The sequence below is a fragment of the Dipodomys spectabilis genome, unplaced genomic scaffold (assembly GCF_019054845.1).
Source record: "Dipodomys spectabilis isolate Male_0828 unplaced genomic scaffold, ASM1905484v1 ptg000499l, whole genome shotgun sequence".
NCBI classification, from domain to species: domain Eukaryota; kingdom Metazoa; phylum Chordata; class Mammalia; order Rodentia; family Heteromyidae; genus Dipodomys; species Dipodomys spectabilis.
The window spans coordinates 1,019,907-1,047,346 of NW_024871176.1; the positions used below are offsets into that span (position 1 = coordinate 1,019,907).

The following is a 27,440-nucleotide window of genomic DNA, read 5'->3' on the forward strand; positions in this document are numbered from 1 at the left end:
CTGAGAAAGTGTGGGGTAGAGTAGGAGGACACAAACAAGAGAAAGCTAGTTGGTTGTGTGTTGTGCTCAGAGGGCGGCAGGATGAGCCTGCTGAGCATCTCCGCCAGGTCCCCAAGGAGACCATTATGGAGAGTCTCTCACGTTCTCCTACGTGTGCTGGTTGGGGGTCTGGGAGTGGGGAGGGATGGGAAGTGTGCTACCAGGCGGAGGGCGGGAGTCTCCAGAGCTGGAGCCGCACGGTCATCGAAGGTGGCTGAGCACAGGACAGGTGTGAAGGTGCGTCGCGTCTCTGGGTTATCTGGCTGGGCTGAGGGAAGGAGTGGGAGGCGAGGGAGGGGCGGGGTGGCACTGACACCAGCCCCCTCCCCCAGCAGGCATAGGGGTAGGGGGTCAGTAGTAGCTGTCTCAGACCCCAGCTTTCACCCTCTCTTCAACCAGAGATCTTTGAGGTCTTTAGGCTCGGACACCGAGATAGGCAAGGTGGCCTCCGCCCCTTTGAACATCCTTTCTCAGAGTCGTCTTTCCTGGCTGACCTGAGCGGGTTTGAGGTGTTAGGGGAGATGGCTTGGGTAAGGATCTCAGTGAACCCAGAAGTTAGGGGGTGGGGCGGGGCGCTGGGAGAGATGAAGAGAGAAGTTTGTCTTCTTGGGGAAGTGGTCTCAGCATGAGCTCGACCGGGGGACGTAACTGAGCACGCAGTGGGGAGGGAGCTCGGCTTCTCCCAACGCGTTTCCACCGAGCTAGAACTCTGCCAAAGTGGGGGGTGGGGCGGGGTGCGGTGATCCGGAGGGGAAGGGTCCCAGTGGGGGGGGGGGACACCGGGCTCCTCAGCTGGAAGCGGGGAGGAGGGTCTGCAGCGCCCCGCCTTCCTCCCCAGCTACCTCGGCCGGGGTGGGGAGCGGGCGGCGGTGCCTGGGACCCGGAGTCGGAATGGGGCAGGCAGCGCGAAGCAGGCGGAGCTGCACACACGGAGTTGGGGACGCCCCCCCCAAAGTGGAGACCAAGGCTCGGGACAGGGGGGGGGGTCTTTTTCTCAATGGACTGTAGAGGGACCACGAGTGTGGAAAGAGAGGTTGTGGGGGAGTTCGGAGGCCAGCAGAGGCATGGGGGGACTAAGCGACTCCTACCGGGGTGCTGCCGCTGTCGGACGCGAGGCGCTGAGAGGGTTCCCCCAAACCGGATACCAGAGCCGCCCGAGAGGGACCCTAAATCAGGCTCAGAAGAAAACTGGGGGCGGGGGGGTGCTCCCAGGGCGGCCTCGGGTTCTGACAGGGGGGAGGGAGGCGGGACTGTCACCAGTTGGAATGGGTGGGGGTTGGGGCGCACCGGGGCGACCTCCAACCTGACCCCAAGCAGATTGTGGGGGGGTCCCGTCAATGCTGGCTAGTGGGGACCTGAGAGAGAGAGAGGGCTAGGGGGGGTGGGGGGGTCCCGATCCCCGGAACCGAGCTACCTTGAAGGCACGGGGCAGCGCTTCATCCCGGGAGGGCGTTCCCGCGGCCCGGCCCCCGCGCCGGTGTGGGTGGGGGCGCGCGGCCGCGCCCCGGCCCCGGCCCGCACCGGGGGGGGGTCTCGAGGGGGGAGGGACCCGCGATCACGGCGGGAGGGGGGTCCCGGCGCTGCCGCCTCCGCGGGCGCCCGGGCGCGCGGGTGAGCGCGGGGCTTTATGCGCGCAGGGCGGCGGGGGGAGGAGCCGGCAGGTCGGCCCCCGGCGGGCCCTCCCCTCGGCCGTCCCCGCCCGCCCGCCCGCCCGAGCGGGGTCGGGGGAGGGGGCAGCATGGCCTGTCCGTCCGGCCCCCTTCGCCGCGCTCCTCATCTGCCCCGCGCCGAGCGCCGCCGCCGCCGCCGCCGCCGCCGCTCCGCTGCCCGCGCCGCCCGCGGCTCCCGATGGAGACTGACGCGCCCCAGCCCGGCCTCGCCTCCCCGGACTCGCCGCACGACCCCTGGTACTGCCCGGCCCGGCCCGGCCCGGCCTGCCCGGCCCGCGCCCGCCCCAGCCCCGCCAACATGGCCGATCCGGGTCGGGCCGGGCCTCCCCGGGGCCCGGGCCCGCGCCCCCCTGCGCCCGGGCGCCCGGCGCTCACGCGGGCCCTTTGTGTCTCTCCTCTCCCCGCAGCAAGATGTTCATCGGGGGACTCAGTTGGCAGACCACGCAGGGTGAGCCAGCCCGGGAGCGCCTGCCGGCCCCGCCGGGCGCCCCGGAGCCCCCCCACCCCACCCCCAAGCCTGAGCCCGGGCCCCGGGCACCCCGGCCCGGCCCTCCGCCCCCGCTGACCCCGGGCGCCCTCGTGCCCTCTTCTGCGCCCCGCCCGGGGGACCCCGGGGGCGCAGGGAGATCGCAGAGCGCGCACGGCCCAGCGGGCGGAGGGGAGCAGCAGGAAGGGGTTCGGGGGGGGGCGTCGTGGGGGTGGGCTTGGCCCCCGGGACCCGCCGGCGGGAGCGCCAACTCCGCTCGCACCTGCGGCTCAAACTTTTGTAAGGCGGCTCCCGGGGCGGCGGGAACCCGGCCGGAGCGGTGTCCCCCCCACCCCCTTTACACCCTCCAGCCCCATTCGGGCCCTTGGTCTCCCGGGGGGGGGGGCCCGGTGGGCTCGGGGAGGCTCCCGGGGAGCCCAGCGCGTGCAGGGTGGCGGCGGAGGGGGCAGTGTGGAGCGCGCGGGCAGCTTGGCGCGGGGGCGGCCGGGCCGCGCCGGGGTCACCGGGGGCAAAGGACAAGGGGGGGGCAGGGGAAGGAGGGCGCAGGGGCCGGGGCCGGTCCGAAGGCGGGGTGTGTGGTTTACAGAAGGGCTGCGCGAATACTTCGGCCAGTTCGGGGAGGTGAAGGAGTGTCTGGTGATGCGGGACCCCCTGACCAAGAGATCCAGGTGAGCCCTTCACCCCCTGCTCCTGCGCCCTCCCGCCTCGCCCGCCTCGGCCCCCCCCTCCACCACCGCCACTCGCAACCATCTGCCTCTCTCTCCCTAACGCGGGCGCAGGGGTTTCGGCTTCGTCACTTTCATGGACCAGGCGGGGGTGGATAAAGTACTGGCGCAATCGCGGCACGAGCTCGACTCCAAAACAGTGAGTGGCCTTTGGGGGGGGCAGGGGGGGTTCCTTAGAGAGAAAGAAAGAGAGAGAGAGAGAGAAAGCTGCGGAGAGGGAGATGATCCTGATTCCCCCCACCCCCATGGCCCCTGAGGGGACAGTTGAATAAGAAGGCTGCCATGCTCTGAAACTTTTTCACTTGAGTTGGGGGGGAGGTGTGTTGCAGAAGAAGGAAGAAAGATTCCCAGGTGGGGGGGGGGTGAGCTGCCTCCTCCCCCTCCCAGCACCCACCCACCCACCCTCCCACCCTCCCCGCAGTATGGGTGAGGGCAAAGCCAGCTAGCACCTCTGCCTTCTAAAGTACTAATCTTGGTGCCTCGCAGTGTGGGGTGGGGCCGGCTGCCTCCCCTAACCCCAAGTGAGTGAGTCAGGGCTGGAGTGACCCCACGGGGTGACTTCTCTGAACTCCTAACTAGTATGTGGCTCTTGCTGACGCCCTCCATTTCCATTCCAGACCAATGGCAAAGCATCACTGAGTCTCTCTGCCTCCTTCCCTCCCTTCCTCCCTCCCTCCGCCCCTGACTTTGGTCAATGAGCTTCTTGCTTTGTGTAGAAGACCCGAACCTGCTTCACTCACTCTCGCAGGAGTTTTATGAGAAGGGAGCTAGATGGTTTGAAGGGGTGCAGAAGGGGAGGTGGAGTGGGGGGAACCTTCTGAAGACTAGACCTTAGGAGAAACTCTTTGCCATTCAAACTCCTGGAACATTTTGCTCCTGCCCCACTGTTCCCCAGTGTCTTGGACCCTGCAGGGGGCGCTGGTGGAGGCCAGTTCTAGGGGGAGAAGGCAAAGGGGTGTATGGGGGGGAATCAAGAGGATGGCTGGCTGACCCAGTGATGGGGGTGTCTGTCTGCGAGGAGAGGCCTGGGACAGAGTGAGCTCCTGTCTCCACACACCCCTTCTTTCCCCTGGCCTGGGCCTCCCTTGCTTAGGTCAATCACTGGCTCCTGTTTACCTGCAACAATGGCTGGTTGTGCCCAAGAATTTGTTCAATTACCGCCTGTCCTGAGCGCCTGTTATCTCTGCCCAGTGGCTCCCACTTCTGCTTACAGTAATGAGCAAATGAGGCCAGGCCTCGACTTTGCCCGCTCTGAAAGGATCTTCTTGGCGCAGCCCGAGTGACCCAGGCTGGGAAGGGAGAGACAGTGGCCTATTGTTTTTTGGTGATTATCTACCATCAAGCTGCCTGTTCTCCTACCATCCCCTGTCCTCAGAATGCACTGATGGCTCCTGCCGAACTCAGGAAGCCTGAGTTTAGAAGCTGGGGCCTGGAAGGGGGGGTGGGCGGCTGGAGGAGTGAAAGATTGATAAGGACAAGAGAGAGCAGGAGGAAGGATGGGGAGATGGGTATCCTTAGGATACCAGGACTGGCTAAGGGCAAGGGCTTTGTCTGTGTTTGGCATCTTTGGGTTGGAGAAGGGGGTGGGAGGGAGATTTGCTGTGGGGAGTCTATTTTGGGTTCTGACTTCCACCTTTTATTTACTTGTTGGGTTTTATTTATGTTGCCAGCTGTGAGTCAGAGTGGGGGGTGGGGAGTGTCCGTGGCTGGCTACAGGGGTACAGGTGAGTCAGGGGGAATGTGGCTTGGGTACCATCTCCCCATTGGGGCCTGTGCAGAGGGACCGTCTGAAGTACATAGGTGTCTGAGGACGCTGCATCTGGGAGAAACAGACTGAAAATGTCCATAAAAGTGTGAAATCAAAACTTCAGACAGGGACCATAGGCACCTTGGATTTTTTTTTTCTTTCCTTTAGCCCAGGGGGCTTTTGCTGGAGGAGGCATTGCCCTGGGCATGGATTTGGGAGGTACTGTCTTTATGGGAAGATTGCAGTAGGAAGCTGGCAGAAGGCTCCTTCCCGGTCTGTGCCATTTTGAACAGAAGGAACTTTGGGAAAAGACACATCTTCCTTGTGATTGGCTACTCAACTTCTGAATGATGTGCATTCCTATGAGTGACAAGAAACTGTCTAGAATGACCCTGCCTTTAGGTCTTGTGTTGGTCACAATGTCTCATGCCCTGTCTCTTGCTGTTTGTCAATTTCACTGGAGTACCCAGGTCCAAGTGCATCTTGATTTTTCCCTCTGGTTGTTCCCAGCCAAGGGCAAAGGTGGCCTCCTGGTAATAGCTCTTTTGTTTGTGAAATGAAGGGCAGTTCACAAAAGGCTGCTTTCACCTGTGTGTGTGTGTGTGTGTGTGTGTGTGTGTGTGTGTGTGTGTGTGTGTGTGTGTACTGGGGCTTGAACTCAGGGCCTTATGCTCTCAATTGGCTTTTTCCACTCAAGGCCTAGTGCTCTACCAACTTGAGCTACACCTCTATTTCTGACTTTTTGGTGGTTAATTGGAGCTAAGAGTTTCACAGACTTTTCTGCCCAGGCTGGCTTCCAACCAAGATCCTCAGATCTCAGCCTCTTGAGGAGTTAGGATGACAGGTGCCTAGCTCCTCACCTATGTTATCTTATTTAAGGCCTCATAGCTGTCCCTGGGGAGAATGGCAGTGATTGTCCCCACTTTGCAGATGTGGGTACTGAGGCTGGGGGGGGCGGAGTGAATGAAGTTACTAAGATCACAGACTTGGCAAGCAGCCCAAAGTTACTAAAGTCCAAGTCCTATGCCCTTTCATGTCATCAAAGACTTGAGGCACCCTGCCTCGCCCCAAGTCTGGCTTCATTATCGGGAGCTCTTTGCTTACCGCTTCTAGGAGGGTTGCTAGAGGCTGGAAGGATTGAGGAAACAGAACTAAGTCTATTCCTGGTAGTTCTGAACTCTCATCTTGTAGCTCTCTCTCTCTCTCTCTCTCTCTCTCTCTCTCTTTCCCAGGCAAAGTATATTTCCATTTGCAAGGCTTCTAAAGTCAGAGTTGAATGCCTTCCCTAGACAGATAGCTGTGTGAAGTCATTTAACCAAGGGAGGCTCTTGATGACCTGATACTTGAAGGAAAAAGATTTGGCTTACATCATTTCTGGTTCTTACTGTGAGTTAGACACCATGTCAAGTGCTTTGAATGTATTATCTCTGGTAATCCGCAAATGACCTTTTGAGGTGGGTATTATTCATTCGTCTATTTTGCAGGTAAGCTTGACTCTCAGGCTCAGAGAGGTTAGATCAACTTGCCCCAGGTCTCACAGCTGGGATGTGCTATAAGTGGGATTTGAACATAGTACCTTGTTTAACCACTGTGCTTTCCTGCCTGAGGCTGTTGTTGGTTCCTGTGACTTCTGGGTTCCAGAATGAGAGAGGTGCTCAGAATGGAAAGCTGTAGGATGAGGACCAGAAGAAATGTGATAACGAAAACTTCTAAACGTCCCCCTTGTCTTTCAGATTGACCCCAAGGTGGCCTTTCCTCGGAGAGCACAGCCTAAGGTAGGTGTTGCATCTGAGATTTGGGAATCAACCTTGGGCGACTCTGGACATTGATTTTTCCCAGCATTACCTTCAGTGGCAGATGCTTCTGGATCTTGCGTGTGGAGTGTTTCTAGAATAGGCTGGGGTAGGAAGAGGGAGTGTCCCTGGTCCTGTGCGTGTTAACATCTGTGCTCTGGGGTAGACTGCAAGGGGGAGGGGGGGGCGCTGAATGTGTGGGACCTCATGGGTCTTTCTTTATTTGAAGTTAGTACAGTCTGGGGCCCTGAGTCTTAATTCTGACCTCATAGATCACAGTCTTTATGCCTAGAGCTTCTGGGGGTCAAAAATAGGACAGGATTGCCCCCTGAAGCTGGGTTAGATTTTGACCAGGAGCCTACTCTGATGCCCCCTCCCACTTCCTGTCACCTCCTCCCTCTCCTGGGAGGTGTGCTGGGCTTGCAGAGGGGGAAGGGAACCAAGAAGCTGGTCACCAGTTATCCTTTGACTTAGGTTATCTGTGTCTGCTCCCTTTCTCTGGTGTTCCTGAGGAGAAGGGGCAGTATAGACGGAAAGTGGATTTCTGAGCAGTTGAATGACGTAGCACTCCAAACTTGTGCCACAGGGCAGGTACCACAGATTCCAGGCCTATGGCAACTAGCCAGATCTTTCTTTCTTTCCTTTTTAATGCATTGCCTCTCTGGGACAGAAAGAAAGGCCAATTACAGGCCAGGGAGTCAGGATCCCCGGGTTTGTGGACATTATCACGTGGTCTTCCCCAGGAAATGTCAGTTTCCCCCTTTGTAAAGGGGTGGTGAGAATGAGAGGGCTTGGAGATTCGGAGCCACTGGACTCCATCAAGGCCTCCGGGGTCCTGACAAGATGAAGGGACAGGAACAGTTTTAGTAGACAGGAAAGGGACATCTCTGGAAGTGGTCCAGCAGAGAGCCTGAAAGCAATTACCGAGCAGGTATCCGAAGGAAGCCGTACCAGGGAGCACATGGTCGGAATTGGGTTAATTCCATTAAGCAGTTTGGTGACAGAAGGTGCTTTAGTGTTAGGATGGGGTTGGGAATTGCTGTGGATTAGCCATGCGCTCCTGGGGTAATTAGGACCATGTGTTCTTCCTAAAACAGGACTGGGGCCACGGGGCTGCCAGAGGTTGGGTGGGGAGGAGGAGGTTGATGGGGAAAATGTCGGAGTTAAGTTCAGGGACACCCCCTCCTTTCCCCATGGCCTTGGCATCTCCCAGGAGGGCGGGTGGGGCTTTGGAGTAGGCTGTGGATCTGGGTCATTAGTCCACCCCCCCTTCCCTTGTAGATGAGGACTTAAGGGAGGTTATTTTCCAGGCCCAGACCCTGGAGGGGGAGGGGAGAGAGGGGGCAAGAAGGAGGCCTGAGTGAGGACGGTGTGGGGTACACAGCTGCCTGTGACAGGACTAGAGGCAGGGTTCCAAGCGGGAGCTTGGCGGGGGAGGGGGTTCCCTTCTGAGAGGCTGGGGCCACAGAGAGCTTGTCAGCTGGCATCCTGGCGGGGGTGGGGGGGGTGGGGGGGGAGGCTCGAGCCCCTGCTGGTGGCGGTGGGCCACAGGACTCAGATGCCCACTCTCTCCTTCCCTGCCTTTAACAGATGGTGACTCGGACGAAGAAGATCTTTGTTGGGGGCCTCTCGGTGAACACCACAGTGGAAGATGTGAAGCAATATTTTGAGCAGTTTGGGAAGGTGGGTCTTTGCGGGGGGGGGGGGGGGGGGGGGCATGCTTGCTGGGATTGTGAACATGCTGGGGAGTACAGTAGCAAGGAGGGGAGCCAGGCTACCTCCCTCCAACCCCCACCCCCGCCATCCTACCAAAGGTGAAAGAGGCACTAGGTATATTCTGTGGGTGAGATCAGGCCAGGCCACTGTTCAGGCTCCTGGCCCATCTGTGGGCCTCTGACTGGACATCCCCAGGGGAAGGATGCCACACAGTAGTGTTCTTTTGTTGTCCTTCCCCGGTCTTTTTCTCCTGCTTATCTTCATTCTCCCAGGGGAGGACATGCTCCTGTAGCCAGTTCAATCTAGTCACCACCCCCACCACCCCCACTGTGGTCTCCTGAGAGTTTGCACCTGTCCAGGCCACGGGCAGCTGTACCTCCCCGCCACCCCTTCCTAGTGGTGGATGATAAGGAGACAATAAATATGATTTTCCCGGGCTGGGAATGTGGCTTAGTGGTAGAGTGCTTGCCTAGCATGCATGAAGCATTGGGCTCAACTCCGCGGTACCACATACACAGAAAAAGCCAGGAGTTATGCTGTGGGCTCAAGTAGTAGCCTTGAGCACAAAGAAGCTCAGGAACAGTGTGCAGGCCTTGAGTTCAAGCCCCAGAATGGCAAAATAAATAAATAAATAATATGACTTCCCCATTGTACCCAGTACCCTGTGTGCACAGAGGGGGAGACTTGCAAAGCAGGATCTGGGAAGGTTGATAACCCCCCACCCTTGTCCCCTAGCTTATGGGTGGGAAGTGAAGAAAACACCCCAAATTCTGATCTTGTCCAGAGGATTGGCTCTGAACTCTGAGGTGCACGGATCTTTTAACTTCTGGGTCAGTGAAGAGGTAGCGTATGAAAAGGTTAGGAGGCGTGGCACTGGCCGGACAATCAGGTGTCTGAGGACTCAGACCAGGTGAGCAGTGTGAACGTCAAAGCCCTCTAGGGAGATGGCAAAGAGCCATCCGAATGTCAAGGTTAAAGGAGTGGAGGCTCCATTTTTCCCATGGAGGCATTTCAGGTTTCCCAGTAGGCCAAGGCTGGAAAAAGGTCTGGGGAAATGGGTGGATGTTTGGGGCCAAGAGGCCTATGGACTCAGACCACTTCCATGGGGACCTGGCACCCCCTGACTTGGTCAGGTCGGGCCTGGGCCCCAGAGACACACGGACACACACACACACACACACACACACACACACACACACACACACGATCACACACACAGAGACCGAGAGAGACAGAGAAGGGCGCTCCTGGGAAGCAGCAGGCCCGGGCTGGGCTCCGGCGGGGTGTCTTTGTGTCTGAGCGCCGAGCATTAGAGCTCACACTAATCTGATCCAGCAGCTGTGATTGGAGGCCGCCTGCCCCCGGGGCCGGCGTTGCCACGGCAACCGGGCCCCAGGAGAAGCCGTCAGCGGCCGCGTCTTTTGTTCGGGCCTAAATCGGCGTTGGCATGTGAAACCGGCCCGGGGAGGCCAGGGGGAGCCGGAGAATAGGCTGCCAGGGAGCGAGGGGGACAGCCGGGAATGCCAAGGGCCCCGCGGCAGGGGGCCACCCACCACCTCCCTCCCTGGCCCGGATCGAGGGGCCCCTGCCGCCGCCGGGGTTGGGGAGGTGGGGGGGGTGGGGGGGAACAATGGTCAGCCGCCATGGCTGCCACTCAGGCTTAGTGGTCGCCGAACTTGGCGGCTCCCACTGGTCAGCAGGCCTCGGTCGCCTCCCCTCCCCCCTGCATGAGCCCCCCTGCCCTTGGGTTCCCATGGAGACCAAAGCCTATTAAGGACACTGGGCTGAGAGCCCTCCCTCCTCTCAGCTGGCCCCAGGAGGATGGGGTGGGGGGGGTGAGGGTGGAGGGGGGACACCAATGGAGGTACCCTGGATCCCTGCCATTTTCCTTCCTCTCTGCCCTGGCTTCAACCCCACTACCACCCGTTACCACCCCAATGGGGTGTAGGCCCAGATCTGTCCAGCCAAGGCCCCAGTTGGAGGATGTAAAAAGACCCAGGTACATATTGAGTTTGGAAGATTGCATAGAAAGAGGGGAGGTTTAAAAAAAAAAAAAAGAGGGCCGGAAAGACTGGATTTGGCCTCCATCAGTTTGTGGGTCGGGCAAGAACTCAAAAGCTGTGGGATTAGGGATAAAGGTGTGGCTGTTGCTTCTGTTCATTCCCTTGCGTCCATTCAAGAAATAATTAATGGAGCCCAAGGTGCTCCATAGAGCAGTGACCACAGATCTTCTCATAGAACCTTCAAGCCATTCAGCCCTCTAAGCTTTGCCAGCCTCCTCCACGTGATTGTGGGCCAAGTCCCTCCACGTATAAAAGAAAAAACAGCAGCTGTTAGTTATTAAGCATTTACTAAATCCCAGGTACTTTTTAAAGAGTGTTGCATGCACTATCTCATTTAACACCTTCCTAGGAGATAGTTGCTATTCACACCCATTTCACAGATGAAGAATCCAAGTCTTGGAGACCTAAAGCTACTTGCCTTGCCTCAGGTCACCTAACCTGCCAGTGTACAACCAGGATTCCAACTCAGGCCTGCTCTACTGAAAAACCTGAGCTTTGATCAAAAGCCGCCTCTGTGTCTGTTTTCCAGGGGGTTTAAACAGATAGGCAGGAGCCTGAAGTGCTGGGGGTGGGGGTGAAGGTGGTGCTGTGCTGTAGGGCCCAGGGCTGGAAGTTCCTTGGGGCAGGGGAAAGGGGGCCATCATTTCCCTCTAAGATGCTCCTGGGATCTGGCTTGATGCTAAAGGCGAGCTGGAGGAGCATTGTAGCTCAGGGTCAGCACCGTCCACTTTTAACAGGGTACAGGAAGGTCGGTCTGGAGATGGGAGGAAGGGAAGCCAGGGGTAGACTGTGCCCACAGTCTGAGGAGTTGACCTTTGGTGAATCAGACAAAAAGGCCAGAAGGGCTAGTGGTTCACTCCTGTCATCCTAACTGCTCGAGAAGCTAGGTGAGATCTGAGGATCGAGATTCAAAGGCAGCCTGGAAAGGAAGGTCTGCGAGACTTAGCTCCAGTTCACCACCAAAAAGCTGGAAGCCAAGCTATGGCGTAAGTGGTTGAGCATGAGCCTTGAGCAAAAAAGTTAAAAGTCACCCAGATCCCGAGTCGAAGCCCTAGTGTTGGCACAACAAAAGAAAAGAAAAAAAGAGGCAAGAAGTGCTGGAGGAAGTAGCAAGGAGCTATGACTGGCATTTAAGAGAGGGAAACTGTAGATCTTTTCCCTTCCCCACCCCACCCCCCAAGTCAGTGGAAGGCAGGCAGCCCAGGCACTGAGCTCTACTTGCTTTAATTACAGCCTCTAGCGAAAGGAAACCTCAATTAGAGAAAAGATCTGTACCAGGAGAGGGGAGTTGAGTCTGACTGCTGTCCTGTTGGCCTTGCCTTTTTGCATTTCATAATCTTGCTCCCCGTATTTCCTTCTCTTTAACATCCATTCCTTCTTGGTTTGGTCCAGGATGGGCTGTGTGACCTTGGGCAGGCAATGGCACCTCTCTGTGCCATTTTTTTTTTTAAATGTACACCATGGGGGATTTTTTCCCTACAAGGAAAGTATAGATCATGGGAACAAAGTAGCTGGCACATATTGGGAGCTGAAGAATGATGGACTGAGAATGTTGAGTCAGGGTACTGAGGGGGGAAACTTGTCCACTGAACCGAGAGCGGATATAGAAGGCGTGGGTGGCTCACACCTGTCATCCTAGCTACTCACAAGGCTGAGATCTGCGGATCATGGTTCAAAGCCAACCTGGGCAGGAAAGTCCATGAGATGCTTATCTCCAGTAAACCACCAGAAAGCCAGAAATGGCTCTGTGGTTCAAGCGGTAGAGTGCTCGCCTTGAGCTGAAGAGTTCAGGGACAGCGCCCAGGCCCAGAGTTCAAGCCCCACGACTGGTAAAAAAAAAAAATAATAATAATAATAAAGAAGGCTGGTGTGGGCTGGGAGCGGGTTGTGGGGGCTCTGGTGTCTGGTGGATCCCCCACGGCAGGGCTGTATTTCAGGTGGACGATGCCATGCTGATGTTTGACAAAACCACCAACCGGCACCGAGGTGAGTGTGTCCCCTCCCCCTTCTGCAGGCTGGGCCAGGGGGCCTGTGGTCAGCCAGGGGGCTGCAGGTCACAGCTGCCCTTTTATCTTTGCCTCCTGACATTCTATCCCCAAGGATCTGCATCCTCTCCAGGGCCTGGCCTTACAGAAGGCTTTTGTCCCGCCATTTCCTGTGCTAGAAACTTGCCCAATTACAGACACAGAGAGGAGCAGAGGACTGCCTCCCCCCTCCTCGTCGGAACCCTCCACCACCCACCGCTGCCCCCCACCCCCTTCCCTGGGCCAAGTCTGCCTCTGCTGGTGGTTTACCTTGTGGCTGGTAACTAGAGCTGAGGCCAGGCTGCCCCAGCGCTGGGCTGACTCCACTGTCCCAGGCAGTTTGCTGTGCGGCTGCCCCCTACCCTAGGCCAAGCTCAGTCCCCTAGCCACTTTGGCCCTGAACCTGTGGTCATCTGGGTCTTGGGATTACTTGGGCCTGGTTGTTTATCTCCCAAGGGATAAACAACCTTCTGAGAAATCTGCCCAGATGCTGGCGATACTCTGGAAGAGGCTAGGCTATTCCTTCAAAGGCTATTTCTTCTTTGGGCCTTTGTAGGGAGTGGCTATGGGCTACATATGTGTGTATGTATATATGTGTGTCTGTATATCTGAGCACAAGGATATATTTGGGTGCTCTTTTTTGAAAAGCACTGAAGGAAAGAAAAGGCATGTTAAATTACAGCCTTCCTGAATTCCCCTACCCCTGTTTCTATGGGTTTTACATTTTCAGGTTCAAAGAATTTGGGATCCAAAAAAAAAAAAAAAATTGAGAGGGCTGAGGATATAGTTCATTGGTAGAGTCTTTGCCTAGCATGTGCAAGACCCTGGCCTGTGTTCTTGGAAATTACACCCGTACTAAGCCGACATTTCTCCTCAACCATACAGCATGACAACTATTTGCTTAGTATTTACATGGGTTTTAAGTAATGGAAGTCATCTAGAAATGGTTTAAAGTATACAGGATGGGTGTGTATAGGGGATACATGCAAATACTATCACATTTAATCCAAGGGACTAGGGCACAGTATAGATTTGATATCTCTGAGGGTCCTGGAATTTGTCCCTCTCTGCTCCTGAGGGACTACTAGGTTCTTGTGGCATCTTGGCCGCTTTCTAACTTGCTGTGTGACTCTGAGCAAGTTCCTTCACTCTGCTGAGCCTTGTTTTGCTCATCTGTAATTTGGGACCTGAAACCCTGTGTCAGCTGGTAGTTGAGAGGCTCCTAGGCTGTGGCTAGAGCCTTTCATTAAATCTCAGACACTTGCCCACAAACGAGGAGCTGTGGTATCTGTATGGCCTGGGGCTAGGTGTTGACCATCAACCTGCTTCTGACCCTACCCTTGCCCCCTTGTCCCACCTCTCCAGGGTTCGGATTTGTCACGTTTGAGAGTGAGGACATCGTGGAAAAAGTGTGTGAAATCCACTTCCATGAAATCAACAACAAAATGGTGAGCTGAGGTTAGAGGGAGGTTGGGGTGCTGAAAGAGTGAGTGGGACTCCAGAGGCCTCGAGGGGGGCTGCTCAGCGCGAGCTGGGCGGACCCTGTTCCCCTGACACCAAATGATGCTGTCACACCATGGTTAAGTGGATCTCCCCATGAGTCTCAGTTTGGGGATCTGTAAAATGGGACTCACTCAGTTCAGTGCGAATGCCTGTTCCGTGGAACTGGTGCCTGCAAAACCTTTTGCGTACATAACGAATGCACCATAAATGTGAATAACGAGGCCCAGTGTGGGATGGGGGGGAGGGGACAGTGACCCTAGCCCTAAGAAGGGACTGACTGTCAGGTCTCATTGCAGGTGGAATGTAAGAAAGCTCAGCCAAAGGAGGTGATGTCTCCCACGGGCTCAGCCAGGGGAAGGTCTCGAGTCATGCCCTATGGAATGGACGCCTTCATGCTGGGTATTGGCATGCTGGGTACGTTGCTAGGCCTGCATCTGCGGCTTCTTCATGCCCGGAACTGCTCCCCAGGCTACCAGGGGGTTGCGTGGGTGTCACATCTCTGTGGTTTGCCCTCCTGTGTGAGTCATTGGGCAGGAGTGGAGGCAAGGCATCTCATCGGGTCTGGCCGACCTGCCCTAAGGTGGGGTGGTTTGGTTGTCAAGTTCTGCCCCCTTGTGGCAGCTGGGAAAATAGTCCAGCTGCCCCATACTAATTGGTCCATCTATCCAATCTCTTATCCATCCATCTGTTCATCCAGTAAATAGATATTGAGCTGGGCACTGTGTCATGGATCTCAACAGTGCCTTTCCTAAGATTTAAAAGTCTTTTAGAAAAGACACCTAAGTAAGACGGTAAATAGATTTAGGTTGGAGTATATGATACCAAAGGAGTATGGCCACAAAAGTTGCACTAAGACTTAGAGAAACTGGAAAATAAATTACATTTGTGCAGAGTAGAGTCTTCAGGTTGAGGCAAAGCCAGTTATGGGTAAGGAGGGAAGAAAAGAAAACTGTTCCAGACAGAGGGGAAAGCATTTACACAAAGGCCTTTGGAAAAGCAGAAAGAAAATTCCTCCTTTTTCAGATAATTTTTAGGGTGGGGGGCTGTGCCTGGCGGGGGAGGGGGTGTGCATGCATGCACCAGTACTGGAGATTGAACTTGGCTTTGCCCAATTGCTCGGCTCAGTTATTCACAGCTGGTGCTCTACCACTTAAGCCATGCCTCTAGTCTGTCATTTCGCTGGTTAATTGGAAGCCTTCAAAACTTCTCTGTCTAGGCTATCTTTGAAGGGAGATCTTCCCAGGTCTCAGCCCCCTGAATAGGTAGGATTATAAGTGTAAGCCACCAGCACACAGCTTAGGGGTGGCTTTGGAGGGATAGGACCTGTCCTCGTGGGACTGTCCTTCAAGCAAGAGAGGAGTGAGTGGGCATTGTCCCAACAGAGTGCTTGAGGGGTATGGGAGACTTAAGGAGGTACCTAAAGAAAACTCTATAGGGGCTGGGAATGTGGCTTAGTGGTCAAGTGCTTGCCTAGCATGCATGAAGCCCTGGGTTGGATTCCTCAGTACCATATAAATAGAAAAAACTGGAAGTGGTGCTGTGGCTCAAGTGATAGAATGCTAGCCTTGATCAAAATCAGTTCAGGGACAGTGCCCAGGACTGGCAAAAGAAAAAACAAAAAGAAAGAAAGAAAGAAGGCTCTGTGGAAGGGCTGGGAAGGTGGCTCAGTGGTAGAGTGCTTGCCTCGCATGCATGAGGCCCTGGGTTCGATTCCACAGCACCACATAAGCATGAAAAGCCGGAACTGGCGCTGTGGCTCATGTAGTAGAGTGTTAACCTTGAGCTGAAGAGCAGAGGGACAGAGCCCAGGCCCAGAGTTCAGGCCCCATGACTGACCAAAAAAAAAAAAAGCTCTGTGGAAGTTAGAAAGGCTCCCAAGATGAAGCTGGGGTCCTATTGCTCACACCTGTAATCCTAGCTACTCAGGAGGCTAAGATCTGAGGGTTGTGGTTCAAAGCCAACCCTGGGCAGGAAAGTCTGTGAAACTCTTATCTCCAATTAGCCATCAGAAAACCAGAAGTGGCGCTGAAGCTCAAAGTGTTAGAGTGCTAACCTTGAGCAAAAGAGCTCAGGAGCAGTGCCCAGGCCCTGAGTTCAAGCCCCACGACCAAATAAATAAATAAAAACAAATAAATAAAGGCTGAATATGGTGGCTTACATCTGTAGTCCCTGTAGTAGAAGGAGATAATCTGGGCTACATAGAGACACTTTGTTTCCAAAAATTCAAGAAAGAAGAAAGGGAAGGGAAGGCTCACGCCTGTAATCCTAGCTACTCAGGAGGCTAAGATCTGAGAATCCTGGTTCAAAGCCAGCCTGGGCAGTAAAGTCCATGAGACTGTTATCTCCAATAAACTACTAGAAAACCGGAAGTGGCTTGGCTTTGTGGCTTGGCTTTGTGGCTTAAGCAGTAGAGCGCTCGCCTTGAGCTGAAGAATGTAGGGATAGTGCACAAGCCCAGAGTTCAAGCCACACGACCAATAAAAAAGGAAGGAAGGAAGGAAGGAATTGGGAGAAAGGAGGATAGAGGGAAGGATGGAAGGGAAGGAAAAGATGCAAAGAAGTGGAAGAAATGGCTAGGAATGTGGCTTAGTGGTAGTCTTTGCCTAGCATGCATGGAGGCCTGGGTTTGATTCCTAGTGCCACATAAACAGAAAAAGCCAGAAGTGGCGCTGTGGCTAAAGTGGTAGAACCATAGCCTTGAGCAAAAAAGAAAGCTCTGGGAAGTGTCCAGTCGCTGAGTTCAAGTCCCAAGACTGGCAAGAAGAGGAGGAGGAGGAGGACCCTATGCTAAATAGATTTGTGGTTGAGAGCCTCGGGGCTAGTCAGACCTGGATTCAACTCCCAATTCCACCAGCATTACTAATTATAGGATTTTTTTTTCCCTTGAGAAAGACAGAAAGTTGGCATTTATGGAAACCTTGAGATATTCTTGAACAAAGACCTCAGTGCTGTGTAAGGGGGCGGGGAACAGCTGAGGGAGGGGGAATGAGGAGACTTTTTAGACACTTGTGCAATGAGGCCTCATTCACTTAATCACTGGGTGGGACTTGGAGCAGAGGCACCTGAACAGCAGGTGCAAAGGCCCAGAGGTAGAAATGAGTTTGGCAAATTTGAGAAGCCCTCAAAGAAAGCCCTGTGGCTGGAGCCCAGGGAAAGAGAGACTCGGTATATAATTGATAAAGGCAGGAGGAGGGTGAGGGCTGGAGCACAGAGGAGTTTGGTCAGGGTGTTGGATTGTTCTCAGCCAGTTTCCAAGTCTATAAAACAAGGCTTCCAATAGTACCTAGCTGTGACTGTGCTTAAGAGGTTTAATGAGATAACCGAAGTGTACTCTGGGTTTATCATAGGGGTTGACGTGCACCAGGTATTTGGAAAGCAGGCCTGAGGGTTTTCCATGATATCACTGCAGGAGGGAGGAATTTATGTGGCTCAGATCCACAGCCACGGTCCCAGGGAGGGGTGGGAGGAGGGGTAACGGATCTGACGGATCTGACGCTGCCCCTTTGCTCCTGTCAGGCTACCCCGGTTTTCAAGCCACAACCTACGCCAGCCGGAGTTACACAGGCCTTGCCCCTGGCTATACCTACCAGTTCCCCGGTAAGTCCTCCTTGTTGTCACCCCGCCGCCAGCATGTCCCTCATTTTCTCAGGCAATTTGCAGATGGGGTCTGGGGTGCATGACTTGGGGTGGGGGTGGGGAGTCTGCCTGCTGGAGGCTTGGAAGGAAGGGCGCGTCTGCAGAAGGAGGGCTTTTCCCATTCTCCATCACTTCCTCCATGGTGCTGTGTGGCACTGTCATCTCTCAGGCTGTTTGTCCTCTGTCTGCGTCCTGCTTTTCTGTCCTCATGGGTCCAGAGGTATCATTCTCACCCAGGGAGGGTACCCAGCTTGCAGTGGGTGGGGGTCCCTAAGAGCCAGAGTGGGCCCTACCTTCCCTGTCACACCTACAGTGGCCAGGGTGCTGTGCTGAGTCCTTGCAAGATCCCAAAGCACTCTGGAGATACCAAATCCACCCTCATTTGTAATTGGACATGAAGCCAACACTAGAGTGTGAATAACGTCCTGTGATTATCCAATGTTGTTTTCTTTCAAGCATAAAATATCAAACACTTATAAGATTCTCATTTACTTATAATGCTGAGCCAAAATAGCCAGGCTGTAGCCAGGCACCAGTGGCTCATGCCTGTAATCACAGCTGCTCAGGAGGCTGAGATCTGAAGATTGTGATTTAAAGCCAGCCCCAGCAGACTTAATCACCAGAAAGCTGAGGCTCAAGTGGTAAAGTGCCAGCCTTGAGGGAAAAAGCTGCGGTCAGGGCCCAGAGCCTGAGTTTTAGCCTCAATGCCAGCACCAAAACAAAACAAAAAGCAGGCTGGGTGCATGGTTCAAGTGGTAGAGCCCCTGCCTTCCAAAACGGAGGCCCTGAGTTCCAACCCTAGTATTATAACAAATTAATTAATTAATAGCTGGGCACCGGTGGCTCATGCCTGTAATCCTAGCTACTAAGAAGGCTGAGATCTGAGGATCACGGTTCAAAGCCAGCCTGGGCAAGAACATCCATGAGACTCTTTATCTCCAAAATCACTAGAAAACCAGAAGTGGTGCTGTGGCTCAAGTGGTAAAGCGCTGGCCTTGAGCTGAAGGGCTCAGGGACAGCACCCAGTCCCAGACACCCCCCCAAAAAATTAATTAATAAAATAATAATAAAAAAAGAGAATGAAATAAAAACCAGATGCCAGTGGCTCACATCTATAATCCTAGCTACTCAGGAGCCTGATATCCTGAGGATCGCAGTTCGAAGCCAGCCCAGGCAGGAAAGTCCATGAGACTCCTTATCTCCAATTAACCACTAGCTAACTGGAAGTGGCACTGTGGCTCAAAGTGGTAGAGTGCTAGGCTTGAGCAAAAGAGGCTCAGGGACAGTGCCCAGGCCCCTGAGTTCAAGCCTCATAAAGCAAAAACCAAAAAGCACCCAGAACTGTGGCACCACCATTGACTGCCCTGGGCCCACGACGTAGGTGGTGACTGCCTGCTCTGACTCTCCCTCTGTCCTCTCTCTGTCCCCTGCCCCCCACCTGCCTGCTGGGGCCTGTGCTCGCCCACCCCCTCCCTCAGTACCCCGTGGTTGCCCCCTGGGCCACGCCCAAGAGACTCCCCTACCTCCTCCTAAGCTGTTTTCCGTTTCATTTTAGAATTCCGTGTAGAGCGGACCCCACTCCCGAGCGCCCCAGTCCTCCCCGAGCTTACAGGTCAGTTGCTCGGGACCCTCCCGGGGAGAGCTCAGTGGGACCCTTTCCTCCTGCCCACCAGCCCCTTGGCTGTGGGGCCACAGCGGACTGGGCCCCGGGCACTGACCAGTCTCTGTAGCTCCATGGCCCTTCAGTGTGAGGCACTGAGCCAAGCCAAGCAAATGGAGGTAAAGTCACTCATTCATCCATTTGCAAATATTGATCTAGCACCTTCCAGGCGCCAGGCACCACAGAGGCTCTGGGATCCAACAGTGAACAGGTCAGGATCGCAAAAGCAGAGCAGAGTGGGCCTGGGGGAGGGAGAAGGGGCGGGGGGGGGGGGGAGGGTACGTGGCCCTATGCAAGCCAGGATGCATGCGTGTACTTGGCGCCGTGGCCCTGCTGAGGGGTGTGGACTCAGAACTCTGGGTCTCTTGTTCCCAGACAAGCCACAATCCCAGCTTCTGTTTTCGTAGGTTTTTTTTTTTATTTTTTCTTCTTCGTTTTTTTTTTCTTCCACTCAGTTTTAAATATTGGCAACAAATTCCAAATTACCAAGACCCTATGATAGGCTTGTCAATGCATGCCATGGATTGTTGAATTGCTGAACCAGCCTTTGGGGGCCCCCATTTGTGACTTCTGGAAAAGTGGGGTAAAGGTGGTTGGCCAGTGGGAGCCCACTGGGGCTAGCTGAGGAGCTGGGTGAGTTGGGCCAGGCTGGGGAGCAGGGTGCACACAATGTAGGGTGTCCTGGGTTTCTGTCCAGCCTGCTTCTTCCCACCCCACCCGGGCTCCTCTCTGCGACCTGACCATGTGTGGAAGATATGAGCGTGGATACTGCTTTTTAGATGAGACCTTCCTTCCAAGGGGTGCTCAGGGGTCCCCCAAAGTGAGAGAGGGAGCAGATAAACATGGGGCTAAAGGGACAAAAGGAAGAAGCCAACTACCATGAACTGAGTTGCATTTAACCTGGAACCTGGATGGGGAGGGAGACTTTTTGATTGTGTAAAGAAGTCTGTGCTAGCTGGGCGCTGGTGGCTCACACCTGTAATCCTGTCTACTAAGGAGGCTGAGATCTGAGGTTCGAGGTTCAAAGCCAGCCCAGGCAAGAAAGTCTGCCAGACTCTTATCTCCAATAGCCACTCAGAAAACCAAAAGTGGCACTGTAGCTCAAGTGGTAGCACTAGCCTTGAGCTGAAAAGCTGAGGGACAGCGCCCAGGCCCAGAATTCAAGCCCCATAACCGATTTTAAAAAAGTCTGTGCTAGGGGGTTGGAGGTGTGGCTCAGTTGATAGAGCACTAGTCAATAAGCAAAAGCAAAGCAGCAGGTGCTGAGCTCAAGTCCCAGTCTTAGACCTAAAAAAAAAAAAAGAAAAGAAAAAGAAAAGTCTGTTTCTAGAGCCAGACACTGGTGACTCAGGCCTGTAATCCTAGCTATGGAGGAGGCCAAGATGTGAGAATTATGCTTCAAAGACAGCCCCAGCAGGAGAGTCTGTGAGATTCTACACTTCTATTACCAACCAAAAAAACCAGAAGTGGGGCTGTGCTTAAGTAATAGCGCATTAGCCTGGAGCAAAATAGCTCAAGGACAATACCCAGGCCCTGAGTTCAAGCCTCAGGACCAACATACAAGAATAATTTCCAATTGGGAATGTGGCCTAGTGGTAGAGTGCTTGCCTAGCATGCACAGAAACAGAAAAAGTACCACATAAACAAAAAAAGCCAGAAGTGGTGCTGTGGCTCAAGTGATAGAGTGCTAGCCTTGAGCAAAAGAAGCTCAGGGATAGTGTCCAGGCCCTGAGTTCAAACCCCAGGACTGGCAAAAATAAATAAATAAATAAATGTTTTTTTAAAAGCTGTGCTAGCCAGATGTCACTGGCTCATACCTATAATCTTAGCTACTCAGGAAGCTGAGATCTGAGGATTGTAGTTAGAAGCTAGCCCGGGCAAGAAAGTCCATGAAACTCTTGTCTACAATTAACCAGCAAAAGCCAGATATGGAGCTGTAGCTCAAGTGGTAGAGCTCCAGCCTTGAGTGAGAAGCCTCAAGGATAGTGTCCATGTCCAAGCCCTGAATTTAAGCCCCAGTACTAGCATACAAAAAAAGAAAAGGAGAAAGGAAGGAAGGAGAAAGGAAGGACGGACTGTGTTAAGGATCTACTATGTAGCATACTACCATCAGGCCCTTGGGGCAGGGAAAGACAGCTTTCATGGAACATACTGCCTAGAGAGAGAAACAAATATTTATCACTAAAAAAAGTAACTCTTTATTCGGTGATAAGCACTCCCTAACACTGGTTCCTCTTTGAGTTTGCGCTGTGGATATGGGCCAGAAAAGGAGACCTCAGTGCCCAGCCTCTGTCCCTGCCAGCTCAGCCATTCTTGGGCATCTGGCATCTAAACTTCTCTCTTGCCTGAGAGAAAAGGAGAGTTGGGCTGGGCACCATGGCTCACACCTGTAATCCTATAGCTATTTCAAGAGGCTGAGATCTGGGGCTGGGAAGGTGGCTCAGTGGTAGAGCGCCTGCCTTGCATGCATGAGGCCCTGGGTTCGATTCCTCAGCACCACATAAGCAGAAAAAGCAGGAAGTGGTGCTCTGGCTCAAGTGGTAGAGTGCTAACCTTGAGCTGAAGAGCTGAGGGACAGCGCCCAGGCCCAGAGTTCAGACCCCATGAGATCTGTGGATCAGGGTTTAAAGCTAGCCCAGGCAGGAAAGTCCATGAGACTCTTATCTCCAATTAGCCACCAAAAAGAAGTACAGCTGTGGCTCAAGCGACAGATGCAAGCCTCGAACAAAAAAAGCTCAGGACAGCACCCAGGCCCTAAGTTCAAGCCCAGGACTGGCACATACACCAAAGTGGGGGACGGGGAAGGAGAATTGGCTGTTTTCTTCCTCCTCCTGAGTTCAGTACATATTTATTGTGCCAGGGTTGGATCTGGTCCTGGGACACAATAAGTCAGATAAGGGAGCTGATATTCTAAAAGAAAAAAGAAATTAAAAAGGGGGGGGGGTAAAACAAACCAGTAAGTGAGAGATTTCAAAAGGTGAGAAAGTCAGAGGTCTCCCCTCACCCCTAGCCTATGTTGCTGGGCTCGGGTTAGAGGAAAAAGGACTGGCTCAGAGCCTGTAGTCTGGGAGGGCTTCTCAGAGGAGGTAATGTCTAAGAAGGAGCCAGTGTCTGAGTATCTTGGGAAAGACCCCTCCCGGATGTAGGAACCATGAAGTTCTGCTTTTGAATCCCCCCCGCCCCCCCCCTGCACACACAGCCTGATGGCTTTGCTGAGGATCTAAAGGAACCTTGTCTGGGTTACTTAAACAGCTCCAAGTGGTGGTGGTTAAGATGAGAGCTTGGTATCCCACAGACTTACCAAGTGCAAACCCTGAAGTCTTCAGCCCCAGGAAGCCACTAGTCCTAGCATTCAGCAGGAGGAGGATTGTCAGTTGGAGGCAGCCTCGACTACATGGTGACACCCTGTCTCAAACAAAACAAAAGCAGATGGAAAGCAAATCCCTTCTACTCCTTCAGCAGACATGAACCCCCATGGTTGGACCCAGAGCGAGGCTCTGTGGAAGAGGTTGGAGGTGGACAGAGGGCAGAGCAAGGCCCCTGACTGGAAAGGCTGATGGAAAGGGGGGCTGAAGGGGCTGGGGGAGGGGGTGGCCATATCTGGCTGGCTCTGAGGGGTGCTGGGGTGGGGAAGAGGAGTCTCATCTTAGCCTCACCCATGGGACATTCTGGAGCCCCAGGACACATGCCTGTGCTGAGACCAGGGGCAAGCTCTCCTAGCCCTTCCAGGCCCAGGACTTACAGAGAAGAGACAAGTATAGCCAACAATCCCTCCATGAGTGTTGGAGCATGTTCTTGAGTCTAGGGGAGAAATTGAGGCTGAGATACTTGCTGGGACCTTTCCCCCTCCCTTTTCCCATCCATAGAGTGAGGTCACAAGATGGTGGTCCAAAGGTGACCCCTTGGGTGCAGAGTTAGGCGGGAGATGATGATGATCATGCCCAGATGGTAGAGGCCTCCTCCAGCCACGCTGAGTGTGCCCACGCCTTGTCTTTCAGCCATTCCTCTCACTGCTTACGGACCAATGGCAGCCGCCGCAGCAGCAGCAGCTGTGGTTCGAGGGACAGGTGAGGCCTCCTGGGAAGGGAATGCAGGGGACAGAGGAAGCCCAGAGGAGGGAGGAGCGACTACCGACGATGCCCCTCCCGCCCCTGTCAACAAGGCTCATGTAATCCCTCAGTATTAACTGAGCATCTACTCACTGCTGGGCACGGTGCCATTCCTGATGAGCCAGACAGGAGCTACACGCACAGGGTGTCTGCCTTCCAGATCTTACAGACTGGGGCAGGGAGGGGGACATCACAGTTCAAACGGCCACAATTCTGAAGGGTAGCCTGCTGCTCAGAAAGCGGAGGAGCTCCGGGCTGGGGCCTCTAGAAAAGGCCAAAGAGGAGGAGAAGGAAAAGTGTTCTCGGGGGAAGGAACTGCATGTGCAAAGCCTTGGAAACCAAGTTAGCATGGAAGAGCCCAGGTTGGGGCGGGGAGGAGGGCAGGAAGGGGCAGAGGACCTTCAAGGCCAGCTTTGGGGCCTGCATTCGCTTCGGAGTGGTGCAGGTAGGGCTGGGTGGGAGGGGATGGCGGGGGTGGGGATGCCATGGGCCGCAGTGGGCATCAGGGCTATCACTGTCTTCTTTCTGGGTTGTCAGGCTCTCACCCCTGGACGATGGCTCCTCCTCCAGGTTCCACTCCCAGCCGCACAGGGGGCTTCCTGGGAACCACCAGTCCCGGCCCCATGGCTGAGCTCTATGGGGCGGCCAACCAGGATTCAGGGGTCAGCAGTTACATCAGCGCCGCCAGCCCTGCTCCCAGCACTGGCTTCGGCCACAGTCTTGGGGTGAGTGGCCAGGTTTAGTGATCTCAGATCCCAAAGGTGAGGGGCAGCAGGAAGCCTCGTCTGTCCAACGTGGGAGGAGGCAGATGGAGACAGGAAGTGTCACTTCCCAGTGGCTCCCATTGGGGTGGAGGGTGCTTACTCATCACCTGCTCCATCTCTGACCGCACGGACCGCATGGAGGCCAGCTCAGGGATCCCCTGGGAGGTGGTGATGTGTCAATCTGCAGTGGGGGGGTACTGTGGGCAGGGTGAAGGGCCTGTGCCCTATCTGCCCCACAGAGCAGGAGACCTCAGACTGTTTCCAGGATTCAAAGAGTCTCATTTTTCCCCCCTCTAGGGTCCCTTGATTGCCACAGCCTTCACCAATGGGTACCACTGAAGCAGGGGACAGGTGGCAGGAGGTGAGAAGGGGGATTGTGGGCAAAAAAATCAAGCAAACAGGACTGGGAAGGTGGCTTAGTGGTAGAGTGCTTGCCTTGCATGCATGAAGCACTGGGTTCGATTCCTCAGTACCACATAAGCAGAAAAACCAGAAGTGGCGCTGTAAGTCAAGTGGTAGAGCGCTAGCCTTGAGCACAGAGAGGTCAGGGACAGTGCCCAGGCCCTGAGTTCAAGGCCCAATCAAGCAAACAAATAAGAATTCCTATGGGAGGAGGGAGCTGTTGGAAATGAAGGTTCAAGGATGTCCCTGAGAAGGTGACATTCGGCTGGTCTTGGTGGTCATGCCTATAATCTTAGCATTCTGGAAATTGAGACAGGAAGATTGTGAGTTTGAGGCCAACCTGGACTACACTGTGAGATCCTCTACACACACACACACACACACACACACACACACACACACACACACACACACCAAAGAAAAAGAAGCCCAGTGCCAGTGGCTCACACCTATAATCCTAGCTCTCAGGAGGAGATCTGAGGATCGCAGTTCAAAACCACCCTGGGCAGAAAAGTCCATGAGACTCTTATCTCCACTAAACCACTAGAAGACCAGAAGTGGTGCTGTGGCTCAAGCGGTAGAGGGTTCGCCTTGAGCGGAAGAGTGCAGAGACAGCACCCAAGCCGAGTTCAAGCCCTACGACCGACCAAAAAAAAAAAAAAGGAAAGAAAAAGGAAAGAGTAGGCACTGGTGGCTCACACCTACAATCCCTGCTACTCAGGAGCTGAGATCTGGGAATTGGGGTTCAGAGCCAGCTCTGGCAGCAAAGTCCGTGAGACTCTATCTCTAATTATCAGAAAACGCCAAGTGGCACTTTGGTTCAAAGTGGTAGAGTGGGAGCTGGGAAGGTGGCTCAGTGGTAGAGCGCTTGCCTTGCATGCATGAGGCCCTGGGTTCGATTCTCCAGCACCACATAAGCAAAAAGAAAAAAAGCTGGAAGTGGTGCTGTTGCTCAAGTGGTAGAGTGCTAGCCTTGAGCCTAAGAGCTGAGGGACAGCGCCCAGGCCCAGAGTTCAGGCCCCACGACTGGACCCAAAAAAAAACGCAAAAATAACAAAATGGTAGAGTGCTAGCCTTGAGTAAAAGAGCTCAGAGACAGTGCCTAGGCCCTGAGTTCAAGCCCCATGACTGGAAAAATCAATAATAAATATTTTATATTTATATATATTATATATATGTATATAGAGAGACTAAGCAAGAGAGACAGGGTGGGGGGAGGGAGAGTCTGCAAACAAAGCTCTCTTGGGAGGGGAACTCTGAGAGGTCTTAAGAGAGGGGGAAGTTGGGGGGTTTCATGTCCCCATAACTGCACCCCTGTCTTCCAGCACCCCAGCCTGCAGCTGACTGAGGACCAGAGCGAGCCAGCCAGGGGGCGGGACACCTCAGCCGCAGCCACCCTGCCCCCACGCGCCACTCCACCGCTACTGCCTGCCCCCTCCTCCCCCGCCAGCCCCTGCCCTGCTGCCCCAACATTGACTCCCCTACTAACTTCCCTTTTTTTCTGCCTCTTCCCCCTGCCCCCTACCTGCCCCTCTCCCTACCTGCTTTTATTTATTTTGGATTAGCCGGTTGGTCCCAGACCCCTGGATGACCCCCCCCCAACTTCTCTTTCCTGTCTAGGACCTCCCCCCCCCCCCCAGTTCCCACCCCTTGTCCCCAGGCTTTTGTATTTGTGCATAGTAGACTGAGCGGAGGGAGCCTGCTACAGGCCACAGCCTCAAGCCCTGGTTTTTAATTCTGATATTTTTTTCCCCTCCTTTGCTCTTTATTTTGTTTTTGTTTTTGGTTTTTCTTGTTTTTTTTTTTTTTTGTTTTTTTTTAAAGAAACCGTTTTTAAAACTATTTCTAGGTTTGTGAATGTGAAGCCCCAGGCCGCAGGGGGCAAGGGGCCAGGTACCCCCCCCCCACACACACACACACACTGGCTGAGAACCAAGTGTCTCTGTGGGTGTGGACCCCTGGCCGGCTCCCTCCAGCCCTGGAGGGGAGGGCAGGGCTGTGGGTAGGCCAGGCCGAGCCCCTGGAACAGCCCTGTGTCCTGTATCATATGTAAATACTGTGAGGTGAAGCGCCTACCCCTCTCTTTAAGACCCCTGGGGGGGTGGGGGGAAGGCATTGCCTGATTCTGTTGGGCAAAGTCTCCCCCTGTCCCCCTGTTTCTGCCCCCCTCCTCAGTCACCGTTACTGTAAGCTTACAGGCCTCAGCTCTGGCCAGTCCTCTCTCCCAAGGTCTTGGGTCTCCCCCCCACCCCCACCCCCGGATGAGGGAAGAGATGGGCTTACCCAGAGCCACCCCCTGGAAAGGAATTGACTCTCCAAAGGTCTTCCCCGTCACCCCCTCCTCATCCTCCCCCCCTTGCCTAGATTGGACCTGCTCCTCCTCCATTTCTGCTCTGAACCCCCCCCTTCCCTCGGGTAGAGGGTGGGGGGCATTTTGGTATGGAGCAGATGCCAAGGGAAACGGGCTTCTCAGGGAACCTCCGCATTGTCTCACTGAAGTAGCCCACCAGAATTGTCCTGTGCCAGAGCCCCTTGGCAGTTCCTTACCCCACAGCGGGCTCCAAAGGAAAAAGACAGAGAGGCTCCAGGTAGAAAGCCAAAGCCACACCTGGCTGAGGCCCACCTATGATTGCCCCCTTCTGTGTCCCGGGCCTGAGCTTCTTTCTCCCCCTCCCTCAGCCCCATCCCCCTTCAAAGCGCCCTTTGGAGAGAGCTCATTGTGAGGTGCTCAGCCCCAAGAACTCAAAGCAATAATCTTTGTTACTGAAAACGATGCGCGGCTGTTTGTGTTTGGGTTTTTTTTTTAATTAATGTTTCCTAATAAAAGAGAAGCTGCATTTTATTGATTTTTATTTTATTTTATTTTTGTTTTCTACACATTTGAGCTGAGTCCTAAGAGATTTAGCTTTCCATTCCTGGATCCTCTCATCCAAAGGGCCCAAACCATGGGTCTGTCTTCTGAATTGTTTGTTTGTTGTTGTTTTTTTTTTTTTAAAGATGTTACATGGTGTTTCAAAGCCAGCAAGATACCATCCCCACCCCTCCAGTGTCTCTTCTCTCTACATCTGTAACTTCTTTTTCCAGGTTTTATTTTGTTTTAAA

The 27,440-nt window shown here is 54.3% G+C and overlaps 1 protein-coding gene across 1 annotated transcript; it reads left to right on the top strand.

Moving 5' to 3' along the window:
• The first annotated feature begins 1,814 nt into the window (after positions 1 to 1,814).
• On the top strand, positions 1,815 to 25,707 carry Msi1 (musashi RNA binding protein 1). The gene is made up of 15 exons (XM_042669621.1): positions 1,815 to 1,946; positions 2,117 to 2,157; positions 2,783 to 2,864; positions 2,976 to 3,060; positions 6,402 to 6,443; positions 8,052 to 8,144; positions 12,178 to 12,226; positions 13,630 to 13,712; positions 14,064 to 14,181; positions 17,284 to 17,364; positions 18,959 to 19,015; positions 23,062 to 23,130; positions 23,743 to 23,897; positions 24,234 to 24,297; positions 25,664 to 25,707. The coding sequence occupies exons 1-14, from the start codon at positions 1,888 to 1,890 to the stop codon at positions 24,273 to 24,275; spliced, it is 1,056 nt and encodes a 351-aa protein (XP_042525555.1). The 5' UTR covers positions 1,815 to 1,887; the 3' UTR covers positions 24,276 to 24,297; positions 25,664 to 25,707.
• The last annotated feature ends 1,733 nt before the right edge of the window (positions 25,708 to 27,440 follow it).